Source organism: Artibeus jamaicensis, unplaced genomic scaffold (assembly GCF_021234435.1).
Source record: "Artibeus jamaicensis isolate MK-2021 breed Jamaican fruit bat unplaced genomic scaffold, CSHL_Jam_final contig_793, whole genome shotgun sequence".
Taxonomy (NCBI): domain Eukaryota; kingdom Metazoa; phylum Chordata; class Mammalia; order Chiroptera; family Phyllostomidae; genus Artibeus; species Artibeus jamaicensis.
The window spans coordinates 9,158,124-9,170,359 of record NW_026521975.1 but is presented as its reverse complement, the minus strand read 5'-3'; the positions used below and the strand labels follow the sequence as shown (position 1 = coordinate 9,170,359).

General features: G+C 39.4%; 1 protein-coding gene across 3 annotated transcripts in view; it reads right to left on the bottom strand.

Annotated features, from left to right (window-relative positions):
* Positions 1–12,236, bottom strand: part of ACAD9 (acyl-CoA dehydrogenase family member 9) — a 62,004-nt gene that overhangs the window by 21,478 nt on the left and 28,290 nt on the right. For all 3 annotated transcript variants that reach the window (XM_037147436.2, XM_053672914.1, XM_053672915.1), the window contains 3 exons: positions 7,392–7,493; positions 1,480–1,586; positions 20–120 (listed from right to left, as the gene is read on the bottom strand). In XM_037147436.2, the coding sequence (XP_037003331.2) occupies positions 20–120; positions 1,480–1,586; positions 7,392–7,493 (310 nt within the window). The remainder of the gene's footprint in view (positions 1–19; positions 121–1,479; positions 1,587–7,391; positions 7,494–12,236) is intronic.

The following is a 12,236-nucleotide window of genomic DNA, read 5'->3' as shown; positions in this document are numbered from 1 at the left end:
GTTTGTGCCAAGGGCAGACCTGGCAGGCTCTGTCAGGCAGAAGGCGGCAATGTGCTCCCCAGATGCCAGTTTGGGCAGGTATCTTGCCTTCTGCTCCTCACTGCCGGCCAAGATGATCCCCTACACAAGACACAAACAGACTGATTTCAGCTGTGGGGAAAAAAGACTATGTCAACTATGCTTGCAGAATATAGCTTCTGAAGGAACTACTTACGGTACTTCATCCAAGAGGAAACACCCTGAGCCACAGCTGGCAGCCTCAGGTAAAAAAAAGTGGGGAGCTGCTGGGGAGTATGGGGAGCCAGACTGCTAAGGACCCACCGTAAAATGCACCATCAGGGTGGCCTGGGCCTGGAGTCCCAGCAGAACTTTGGGGTCAGACTCAGGAGTTTTCATCACAGCTCTTTCCTGGCTAGGTAATCTTGGGTAAGGGATGTCCCTTCTCTAAGCCTCCACATCCTCCCGTACACATAGGCAATACTCTTACCCACTGGAGGTGCGGTTCGAATGAGAAAATGTGAAGAGGTGGGAATGCTGGACCCACACCTGGCGTAAAGAAGGTGTGCAGTCAGTGTCAGAACTGTCCCAGACTCCTTCCCAAGTCCCCTGTTTCCACGGAGTGAGTGCATGGAGCACACAAGCTCCTGGAGGGAAGCCAAGCACGTGTGCACTCAGCTCACTCTGGTTTCTGCATGGACCAGAAACAACACAAGTAATGGACTGCTGATTAAGGGTGGTGAACCTGGACCTGCCCTAAAACTTTCCGAGCCTAGTGGGGTGAGAAAGACAACAGTAGGGAGGACACGCTCAGGCCCCAAGTGACTCAAGAGCACAGTGGGAGAGGCTCATATCCAGCTTGAAGTGAAGGCAGGCTCCGCAGAGACAGCAGCATCAGAACTGGGCTTCCAAAGGATGGGTCAAAGGCAATGAGAACACGAGGAGGATTAAAAGGGAAATAAGCCAGGCAGTGAAAGACAAATACCATATGATCTTACCTTTAACAGGGACCTAAACAACAAAACAAACAAGCAAGAAAAATATAACCAAAGACACGGAAATAGAGAACAGGCTGACAGGGACCAGAGGGGAGAGGGGAGGAAATTTCAGGGGAAAAGAGGAAGGGTTTGCAGGAACAAGTATAAAGGACACATGGACAAAAACTAGGGCGGGTGGAAACGAGAGGGAGGTAGGGAGGGCTGAGATGGGAGTAAAAGACAGAAAACTATATTTGAACAACAATTAAAATAAATTTTAAAAATATTTTTAAAAAAGGGAAAAGACAGTTTGATCAAAGGACTACCGCTATGTAGGAACTGAGCACTATACGGCGTAGCTGAGAGAGGGTGTGCACAAATGAGGCGCTGCAGGGCGAAGATGCAGGAACAGGACAGGCTCTCCTCCAAGACCATGAGATAGCAAGCACAATTCACCCCCTGAAGGTCTTCTTGGAGTCACAGAAAGCATTCCCAGATACTTGACCTTGAGGCCTATAGCCTGGTGTGCTTCCAGGGTCATAGCGATCGACCCGTCCAGGCTGACAATTTCCCGTAGCCGTGCGTACATGGTGTTGGAAAGGCCCAGGCCACCTAGAGAAGAAAGAGACCTGCTTTACTTATGGTCCAGCCCCAAATTACTCCCATTAAAGGCAAATGGCTTTATTGGTCTTTTCTGATTATAAAAGTTAATGCCAGATCACCATTTTCATCACAATACAGAAAGGTACACGTCACCCACAAACATCGGTCAGACCATTCTTGTGTATATCCTTTCAAACTTTTCTAGGCATGTGAGCATATACAGAGATATACGTTTTTAACATAAAAATATAATCTATAATACAGAAATATAAAAATACCTTTACATTACTTAATAGGTTGTATCTCCTGTCAGATATACATCTTTATAAACGAAACAGCTTCCCAGTGTCTCATTCTCAGTATCTAGTGGGTTGCAGCACAGAGATTCTTCTGCAGTGGCACGACTCATATTTTAGGATCGAACATTCATTGTCAGGAGCGACTTTTCTGCACACCGTAGGATGTTTAGCAGCATCCTTGGCCTCCACCCACTTGATCCCAGAAGTACCCCCTCCCCACAGTGTGATAGCCAAAAATTCTCTAGACATTGTCAAATGTCTCTTGGGGGAAAAAATAACTCTAGTTGGAAATCGCCCTTCTGCAGTAGAAACAACAAACATTAAAGAAATGAAAACAAAAATCCACTGAGCTTGTATCTTCAACTTCCACAGATGGCTGGGTGACCATGTATGCATGCATCATACAAACTGAGGCCTAAGGTCACCTGACCAAAATGTAGCAGGGCTGGGTCTGAACTCAGGCTGTATGCATGGGCAGGGCCACTAGAGCCACCATTCACACAGAAAGGAAGGGATGAGCCCCTGCAGACAAGTGGAGGGGCCTGCCCAGTATGCAGTCCTGTGGGTTCAGTGGTGGTGCCCAGGGCAGGCCAGGGCTCTGCAGTACCACTTTCCCCTTCCCACTTGTTTCAGTCGACACTTATTTCACATACTAAGGGAGATAGTTTTGTTTGTTAAAAAAAATAAACTCTGATGCTTCCTCCCCCAAGAAAGTTATCATTAGATCACAGGGACAGCAATCACATGGGGAAGGATGACAGGTGGGTAGAGACTGCTGGTGGAGCTAGAGGTAAAGGGCAGGAAGGAGCCACACCGACCAGCCATGGACATGCCATTGACAGGATACTGACAGGCTGGGTTGGCCACAAGGAAGCAGGAAGGAAATGCAGGCCCAGCTGGTAGAAAGGAGTCCATTTCCCTGCTCCAGACTGGGAACAGTTCCCCAAAATGTTTGGGCGCATGAACGTAAGGTTGCTATTGCCTTAATTTCCCAAGGAGGGAAAAAGCATCAAACATGACTATTATTAACTCATGAAAGAAAGAGCATTTTCAAATGTAATATACCCCATAAACAAAATGAAAGACAAAAATCACATAACCATATCAATAGATGTAGAAAAATCCTTTGATAAGGTACAGCATCCATTTATGATTAAAACACTGAGCAAAGTGGGAATAGAGGGAGCATTCCTTGATATAATAAAGGCCATATACCAGATACCTACAGCCAACGTCTTACTCAATGGGCAAAAATTCAGAGCTTTCCCACTAAGATCAGGAACAAGACAAGGATGTCCACTTTCACCACTTCTACTCAATATAGTACTGGAAGTCCTAGTCAAAGCCATCAGACAAGAAAAAGAAAGAAAATGAAATCCAAATTGGAAAGGAGGATGTAAAGCTGTCATTGTCTGCAGATGAAGTGATAATGTACATAGAAAATCCTACAGACGCCACCAAAACACTACTTGACCTAATAAATGAATTTGGCAAAACAGGTGGATACAAAGTCAATACTCAGAAATCAAAGGCATTTTTGTATACCAACAATGAAACATCAGAAACTGAAATCAGGGGAAAAAATCCCATTTGATATAGCAAAAAGAAAAATAAAATACCTAGGAATAAACCTAACCAAGGAGGTAAAGACCTGTACTCAGAAAACTATAGAACAATGAGAATGAAATTCAGGAAGACACAAACAAATAGAAGCATGTACTGTGTTCACCGATTGGAAGAATTAACATCATCAAAATGTCCATACTACCCAAAGTGATTTACAGATTCAATGCAATCCCTATTAAAGTACCCATGACATATTTCACAGATATAAAACAAACATTTTAGAAATTTATATGAAACCACAAGTGACCCAGAATAGCTACAGCAATTTGAGAAAGCAGAACAAAGTAGGAGGGATCACAATGCCTGTTATAAAGCTATATTAAAGGTCACAGTAAACAAAACAGCCCGGTGCTATCATAAGAACAGACACATAGACCAATGGAACAGAATAGACAGCCCAGGAATAAACTCAAGTCAATTATTATTTCACAAAGGGTGAAGAAGCATAAAATAGAGTAAAAATAGCCTCTTCAACAAATGGTGTTGGGAGATCTGGACATGCCAAAATATGAAACTCAACCACCAACTTACACCACACAGAGAAATAAGTTGAAGGTGGATAAAAGACTTAAATATAAGTCATGACACCCTAAAAGTCCTAGAGGACAACATAGGCAGGAAAATCTCACACATTCCACATAGCAACATCTTCACTAATATGTCTCCTAGAGCAAGGAACAAAGGAAAGAATAAACAAATAGGACCTCATCAAAATAAAAAGCTCTGTATGGCTAAAGAAAACACCATTAAGATGAAAAGTGAACCAAGTATATGAGAAAACATATTTGCCAATGATACCTCAAACAAGGGCTTGACCTCCAAAATATATAAAGAACTCACATGACTCCACTCCAGGAAGACAAACAGCCCAATTAAAAAATTGGCAAAAGACTTAAACAGACACTTCTTCAAGGAGGACATACGGAGGGCCCAGAGACATATAAAAAGATGCCCAGCATCATTAGCCATCAGAGAGATGCAAATTAAAACCACAAAGAGATACCACTTCACACCAGTCTGAATGGCCATCATAAACAAATCAACAAACAAGTATTGGAGAAGTTGTAGAGAAAAGGGAACCCTAGTATATTTACTGTTGGTGGGAATGCAGACTGATGCAGCCACTGTGGCAAACAGTATGGAATTTCCTCAGAAAACCAGAAATGAAACTGCCTTTTGACCCAGCTATTTCACTGTTGGGATTATATCCTAAGAGCCCTAAAACACCAATCCAAAAGCACCTATGCACCCCAATGTTCAAAGCAGCACAATTTACCACAGCCAAGTGCTGGAAGCAACCTAAGTGGCCATCAGCAAATGAGTGGATCAAAAAACTATGGTACATTTACACAATGGAATACTGTGCAGCAGAGAGGAAAAAAGGAGCTCCTACCCTTTGAGGCATTATGCTAAGTGAAATAAGCCAGGTGGTGAGGGACAAATACCATATAATTTCACCTTTAACTGGAACATAAATGACAACAACAAAAAAGCAAACAAAATATAACCAGAGACACTGAAATTAAGAACAATCTAACAATAGCCAGAGGGGAGGGGGAAGGAGACAATGAGGGGAAGGGTTTCCAGGAACTACTATAAAGGACACAGGGACAAAACCAAGGGGGAGGGTGGAAGCAAGAAAGAAAGGTGGGTTTTGCTGGGTTGGGGGGAGGGAAATGCAGACAATTATAATTGAACAACAATAAAATACTTAAAAAAAATAGTACTCGATAAAATTTATTTTAAAGATTTGGTAAAAAAGTATTTTTATACCGGAAAGTAGGACTTAAAACAAAAATAACTGATGAAAAGTTATGTAATCTCATATCAACTGAGGCATGCATGTGCACAGACACACACCCATAATACATGCTGGCATGTGAGACATGTAGATGTAAAAAGATATACCTCAATTTTACATAGAAATTGTTTGGGAGAAAAATTAAGCACTTTCATCAATTAGGAAATGATTTTAAAGGATCTTGAAGGGGGACCTTTAAAGGGGAAACATACAATACTACCAACCTGGCTACATCTACAGGCTTTCTCCTGGTATTCGTTACTTCCAGCACTCATATTTTCAGTGGATGAGAGATCAATTGTCACTCTCCAGCTCTATCTCCAATTGCTTCCTAGTCTCATATTCAACACGGCCCATGTGTTATGGCCAAGAATTTCCGTCACTTGCCAGTTTTAATACCAGCAAGTCCCAGATGTCTGGGAAAGCTCAAGCTCCCCACACCTCACTCGGAGGCTGCAGGTTCCTGTTAAGACACAGGATGTATAGCTTTTCCCTGCAGATGTCTGTTCTGTGCATTTCACCACCGAAGTAGCAACATCACTGATTATTTTATGTCTTCTGCATAAATGAAAAAACATTTTTATACATTTGGAAATGTGATGAAAGGTATTTCATACAATGACAGTAAGATACACCATTTAATAGTTTAAAACAGAGCAATAAACGTACTTATAAACTAAGATTTAACCTGATTAAAATATGCCTGATTAAAATTAAGGAAATTTGGCATCACACTAGTCTGTCCTAAATTTTCATATTTTGTCTCAGACTGTACCAGCTCCAGGCTGGGTACAAGTGGAAACTTATTCTATAAACATTGAGGGCCCCCTACTTGTGGCTGACGAGGTTAGGGTACAGGGGTGGAGGTGGCCTAACTCTAGTGTCTTAGGTAAACCAGGCAGGAAGACAGAACATGAAGACAAGCTCCTGGCTTTTGTGACTTGCTGTGCAAAACCTAATTTGAAATCTGACTGGGAAAATGCCCAAAATATTAAAAACTCCCAAATGACCAGCTCATACCGATGAAATACACCCAGCAGTTAAAGCACCACTAACTAATTCTCCCCTAAACTGCTGATCAAACCTGGAAGCGGCCTCAGGCAGCAAAGGCTCTGGGAAAGGGCTCATAGAGGTTGGTGCAGGGTGAAGGCGGAGAACCTAGAGCCACACTTTTACGTCAAAAGGGCCCAAAAGTAAAAGGGAAGATGTGTGGGTGTGCATTCACATGCACCAGCCTGGGTTCTGGCTCTTTGAGACATTTTCTAGCCCTCTGCCCACAAACACTTCTTGCCCATCCCCTTAATCCCACAGAATTAGCATGACCGCCTCTGGATTAGGGGGAAAAAAAGTGATCAGCCAAATCTGACAAGGCAGAATGACCCTGGGATGCTGAAGAGAAAGGCAAGGGCCTTCTACTTGGAGACTAAAAACATCACTACAATACTCTGAAGGGTCCTGCTCAAAGGTTTCCCCTAATTAAATCCCCATATCCATGGTTTAACACCTATACATTCATTACAGTAAAACTGAACAATTACTAGCATCAAGTCTGTAAATGTACACTTCTGTTGGAGCAAGTCAGTGTTCTTTTAGATGTACCTTGTGCCCTACATCCATTGGCTTACTTGTTTGCACCAGGATGAGATGACAGACTTAGTGGAACCTGCCACCTGTGCTCTTACCACGCAAAGCACAAGCGGCTCCAGAGTAATTCCTGTGCCTGAGAGACCAAAGGGCTGTGCAGTGGAGATGACATTGAAATCAGCCAGTTTCACTCTGACTCACCCACCTCCTCCACCCCCACAGAGACCCAGCGAGCACAGCTCCCGCGATGGTTTTTGATCCATTTCAGAGGAAGAAGCACACACAACTCCACAGCACAAGCACCTGAGACAGTGCACACACTCACTAACCAGCCGCCCCACAGTTCGCCAGTGATAGCGGCTTTTATTATTTCCAGCAGTTTTACAGCTCAATCTTGGACATACTGCATTAAGGGCCACCCTTCCCAAACAGAACCTTTTTTTGAAGAAATACAGACCACTTTCTTAAAAGACAACCAGCACGGGGGTGGCTGCCTTCACTCACCATATTCTTCTGGGACTTGCATGCCAAAAAGCCCCAGGCCTTTCAGCTTCTCTAAAGTTTCCTTTGGAATTTTTCCTTCTTGGTCAATTTTTCGAGAGTCCACTGCCAAGAAGAAATATCATGATTAAACAAAATAGGCTACAACTATACAAACAAAATAAACAGAAAAACTTTTGTACAGTATACAATCCCAGTGTCAAAGACTTTAAGACTAGAAATTACCTAGTCATGGTCATTCAGCATGCATTCAATTTGATCTAATTATCCTGCAAAGAACTGTATTTTGAAAAATTACCAGTACCAGGTTCTACTCTTTCTTCATCTGGGTGCTATTCACACAGAGACATATTCACTGTGTAAAAGTGCAGCAAAATATACATTTATTAGATGTAAGCTTTTCTGCATACTAAACTTAAATGTTTAAAAATCAGTAGTACCTTTCAGAAAATTAGAGAATAAGTCTACAACTCCCAGAGCTGCCCTGAAATGTTAGGCTAGACAGCCAAACTCTAAGCAACATCTGGGCCTAAAACTCCTTGGTTCTCAGAAACCAGGACTATTTCACCCTAGTCCACACGTTCTGAAAACAGCTCAGTCTGTTTAACACCACTGCTCACATTCATCAGAACAAAACTGGACAATGACTAGCACTAGGTCTGTAAATGCACACTTCTGTAGGGAGCAAGTCAGTGTTTTCAAAGTGCCAACAAATTAAACATCCCAATTAGAAATTTTAGAACTCACCATAACCTACACTAATAAATTTTTATACATGTGGGTCCTCAATGAGGAATATCAGTTCCCCAGGCAGAGTCCAAACTCATTTTCTGTTTATTTTTATAATTTTATGGCATATATAATTGTCATATAATAAACTGCACATATTTAAAATATATGTTTTCAAATTCTGACATCTGTTCACCCATGAAATCATGCCTACAAATCAAAGGAACTATTTCCTTTCCCACCAAAAGTTTCCTTGTGCTCTTCTATGATTAGTTCTTCTCTATGTCTCCATTCCTAGGCAGCCACTAACCTCCTTTTTATCTATAGACTAACTTGCATTTTTGAGTTTTCTGTAAGTGGACTCATACACATGTCTTTTTTTGGTCTGGCTTCTCTGACTCAGCATAAGATCTTGACACTTATCTATTTGTTGCATGTATAAATCCTTCATTACTTTTATTGCTCTACTGAGTGGGTGTAAAATCATTTACCCATTCACCTCCTAATGGACATTTGGGTGGTCCCCAGTTTTTGGTTCTTAGAAATAAAGCTTCTTCTATAAACATTCATATTTGAGTTTTTGTGTAGCTCTGTCTTCATTTCTCATGGGCCAATACTCTGGAGTGGAATGACTGGGCTGTATGGTAGGGCACGTTTAACTTCTGAGAAACTGTCAGGATCGGGGGAGACTTCCACTTCCAGCCAAGATAAAGCAAAAGGGACTGGCTGTGTTCCAGCCTTAACATAGTAAAAATACAGGGCACTGGTTACTATAGTCGGAAGAGTAACATTTTACTAACAGAAGAATTAGCATTACACCATGTATTTCAACCGAGGTAGTATCACCCCCAAGGAAATAAAAGTTGGTTTGGGGGGTTCGGAGGGTGTATAAAGTACAGAAATAGAACACATAAACATATATATAATAAAGCATAAAATTTCATGGGGCGGAATGGTAAACAGGAAAAAAAGGATGTATAAAAAGGTTTGGAGGGAAGGGTATAATAATGGAAAAAAAGTTGCCCTACACACTCCTCTCAGCTTGCTCAACAATACTTAAAAGAAGCTTTGAAAGGACCAAATTCTTCCCTAGAAACTTAAGAATGATGGTACCAAAGGGAATCTGATAGTACTTGAGAGAATGAAGATCAATAGAAACATTAACTAGAAGTGACCTAAAACAAAGCTTAAGAACATATTAAATACACACACATATACAAACACACAAAATATCCAGCACCAATAACGTAAAATACACAATGTCAGGTATCCAAAAGAAAACTACCAGGCACATAAAGAGGCAGGAAAATATAATCTATACTGAGAAGAAAAATCAATTAATTGAAAATTACCTAGAAATAACACGGATGACAGTAGACAAGCACATTAAATGAGTTATTATAACCATATAGTAAAGTATTAGCATGTTAAAACAAAACATGGAAGAAATAAAAAGACATAAATCAATTGCCAGAGATGAAAGACAAGACACTTGAGATGAAAAACACTAGATGGAATTAATAGTAAAGTACTATAGAAAAGATTAGTAAACTAAAGATGTAACAGTAAAAACTACACAAAATGAGACAGAACACCAAATGAAAAAAAAACAGCATCAGTGAACTGTGGGAGAGGAGAGGGTGGGGGATGTAGTGTGGTTGGTGATAAAAATTTTTTTTAAGAAATAATAACCAAAAAGAAGAGAGTAGAGTAACACCTATAAAGGGCTGAAGGACAAATAATGTCAACACAGAACTCTCTGAATGAAAAACACATGTTCAGATACATAAAAGCAGAAAATACTCATCCCTTGCAAAGCTGCACTACAAGGAGCATTAAAATAATTCCCTCCAGTGGAAGAATGATGGTACCAAAAGGAATCTGATACTACTGGAGAGAATGAAGGTCCATAGAAACATTAATCAGATGAGTAAACATAAAACAATTTTTCTCATTTTAAAAATTACACCAAAAACAAGAAAATTTATAGCATGATGAAAAAGTTCTAGAAATGGATAGTGGTGATGGCTGTACAACATTGTAAATATACTTAATGCCACTGAACTGTACACTTAACAAAGATTAAAATGGTAAATTTTATGTAAGGTATATTTTACCACAGGAAAAAAAGAAGAATAGCAAGGTACTATAGGTTTATACTGAATGTAGAAATAAAATGCGTAAAACAGCAGCAGCCGGGCCAGGAAAGCAGAAATGTAGGAAGGTTCTTCCATGGGACATGAAGTGGTATAATATTGGTAAGATGTAACTATAAACTCTAAAGCAACCACTGATAAACAAAAGAGGTATAATTAATAAACCAACAAAAGAAATTAAGTGGAATAAAACAATACCCTAATAATTCAAAAGAAGACAGAAAAAAAGGAAAAAGGGGACAAAAAAGAAATGGGACAAATTTTAAAAAAACAGCTAGATGACAGTTAAACCCAACTATTTCAATAACCACATTAAAATAATTATATATGAAAGATCAATTAAAAGGCAGACTGTCCAATTGTATTTAAAAAGAAAACATTCAACTGCACTGCCCTGTAAGAAAACCACTTAATTATTTTTCTTTTATACCTTTATTATGAAACATCAGTTTTAAAGTTGCAAAAATAGCATACGGTTCCCATATACTCCCTACCCAGCTTCTCCTAACAGGACCTTATAGAACCATGGAAAAATTATCAAAATTATGAAATTGACATTCAAATAATATTAACTAAACTATAGGGTTAATTTGAGTTTCATCAGTTTTTCCATTAATGTCTTTTTTATGTGCCAGGTTTCAGTCCAGGATCTCACACTGTATTTCACTGCATGTCTCTTTATTACCCTCCGTCTGTGATGGTTCTTCAGTCTTTCCTTGTCTTTCATGACCTTGACACTTAAAGCACTGTTACTTTGAAACATGTCTCTCAACTTGGGTTTGCCTGTTTTCTAATGATTTGATCGAAGTTACATGTTTGGGGAAAGAACACCCCAGAGGCGATGCGCCCTTCTCAGTGTATCATATGAGAGGGTATGAGATGTCATGAAGTCAGTCTTACAACCAGTGATGCTAATAACCTTGACCACTTGTTTAAGGTGGCATTTCCCAAAATTCTCCACATAGTTACTTTACCTTTGTAATTAATAACTATCACAGGAGAGCTACTTCAAGATTACATAAATAAACTGTTTCTCCTAAAACTTTCACCCATTCACCCATTAGTGGAACTTGCCTACAAGAAGTTTCACTATAGTGGGTGCTTATGGTAATTTTTTATTCCAAAATTCCACCTACGTTCATTAGGTGGAAAAGAAACCCACTTTGAGTTTAAAAGCACAAATCAGTCAAGAAGACCAAAAAAGATGTATCATGCTAACATTCATCGAAAGACATTTGGAATAGCCACATTAGTATCAAACAAAGTAGATTTTTAAGCAAAGACTATTCCCAGGGATAAGGAAGGTTATTTCATAATGACAAAGGGTTGAACGCATCATAAGGATCTAACAATCCTGAATAACAAACCTTCAAAATATCTAAAGAAAAAAACTGATGGTAATGAAAACAAAAAATACATAAATACACAATTATAGTCGGGAAGTTTCGACATCTTTCAGTAATTGTTAAAAGAGCAGATAAAAATTTGTAAGGATACATTAAATTTGAGTAACAGTATCAACCAATTAGCTCTGACATTTGTAGAACACGACCAAACAACAGGAAAATATTTATTATTTTTAGGTACACATGGAAGAACATTTACAAAAATAGGCCATATTATGAACCATAAAAAAACTAAAATATTTAAGAGGATTGAAAATACATAAAGTATGTTTTCTGATCACAAATGGAATACTTACTAGAAATTTAAAAAAATGGGTATATTACTACAAGATCCAACAGACTTTAAAAAGATAACAAAATAAGGGAAGATTATAAACACCATTAAGTCAATAAAACCAAAAACTTTGATGAAATAGATGAATTCCTTAAAAGAAACAAACTATCAAAGTTCACAAAGGAAATAGATAATCTGAATAGTACTCTATCTGTTAAAGAAACTGAAAAGTTAAAACTATCCCACTATGAAAACTAGACTCAAATGGCTTCACTGTTAAACT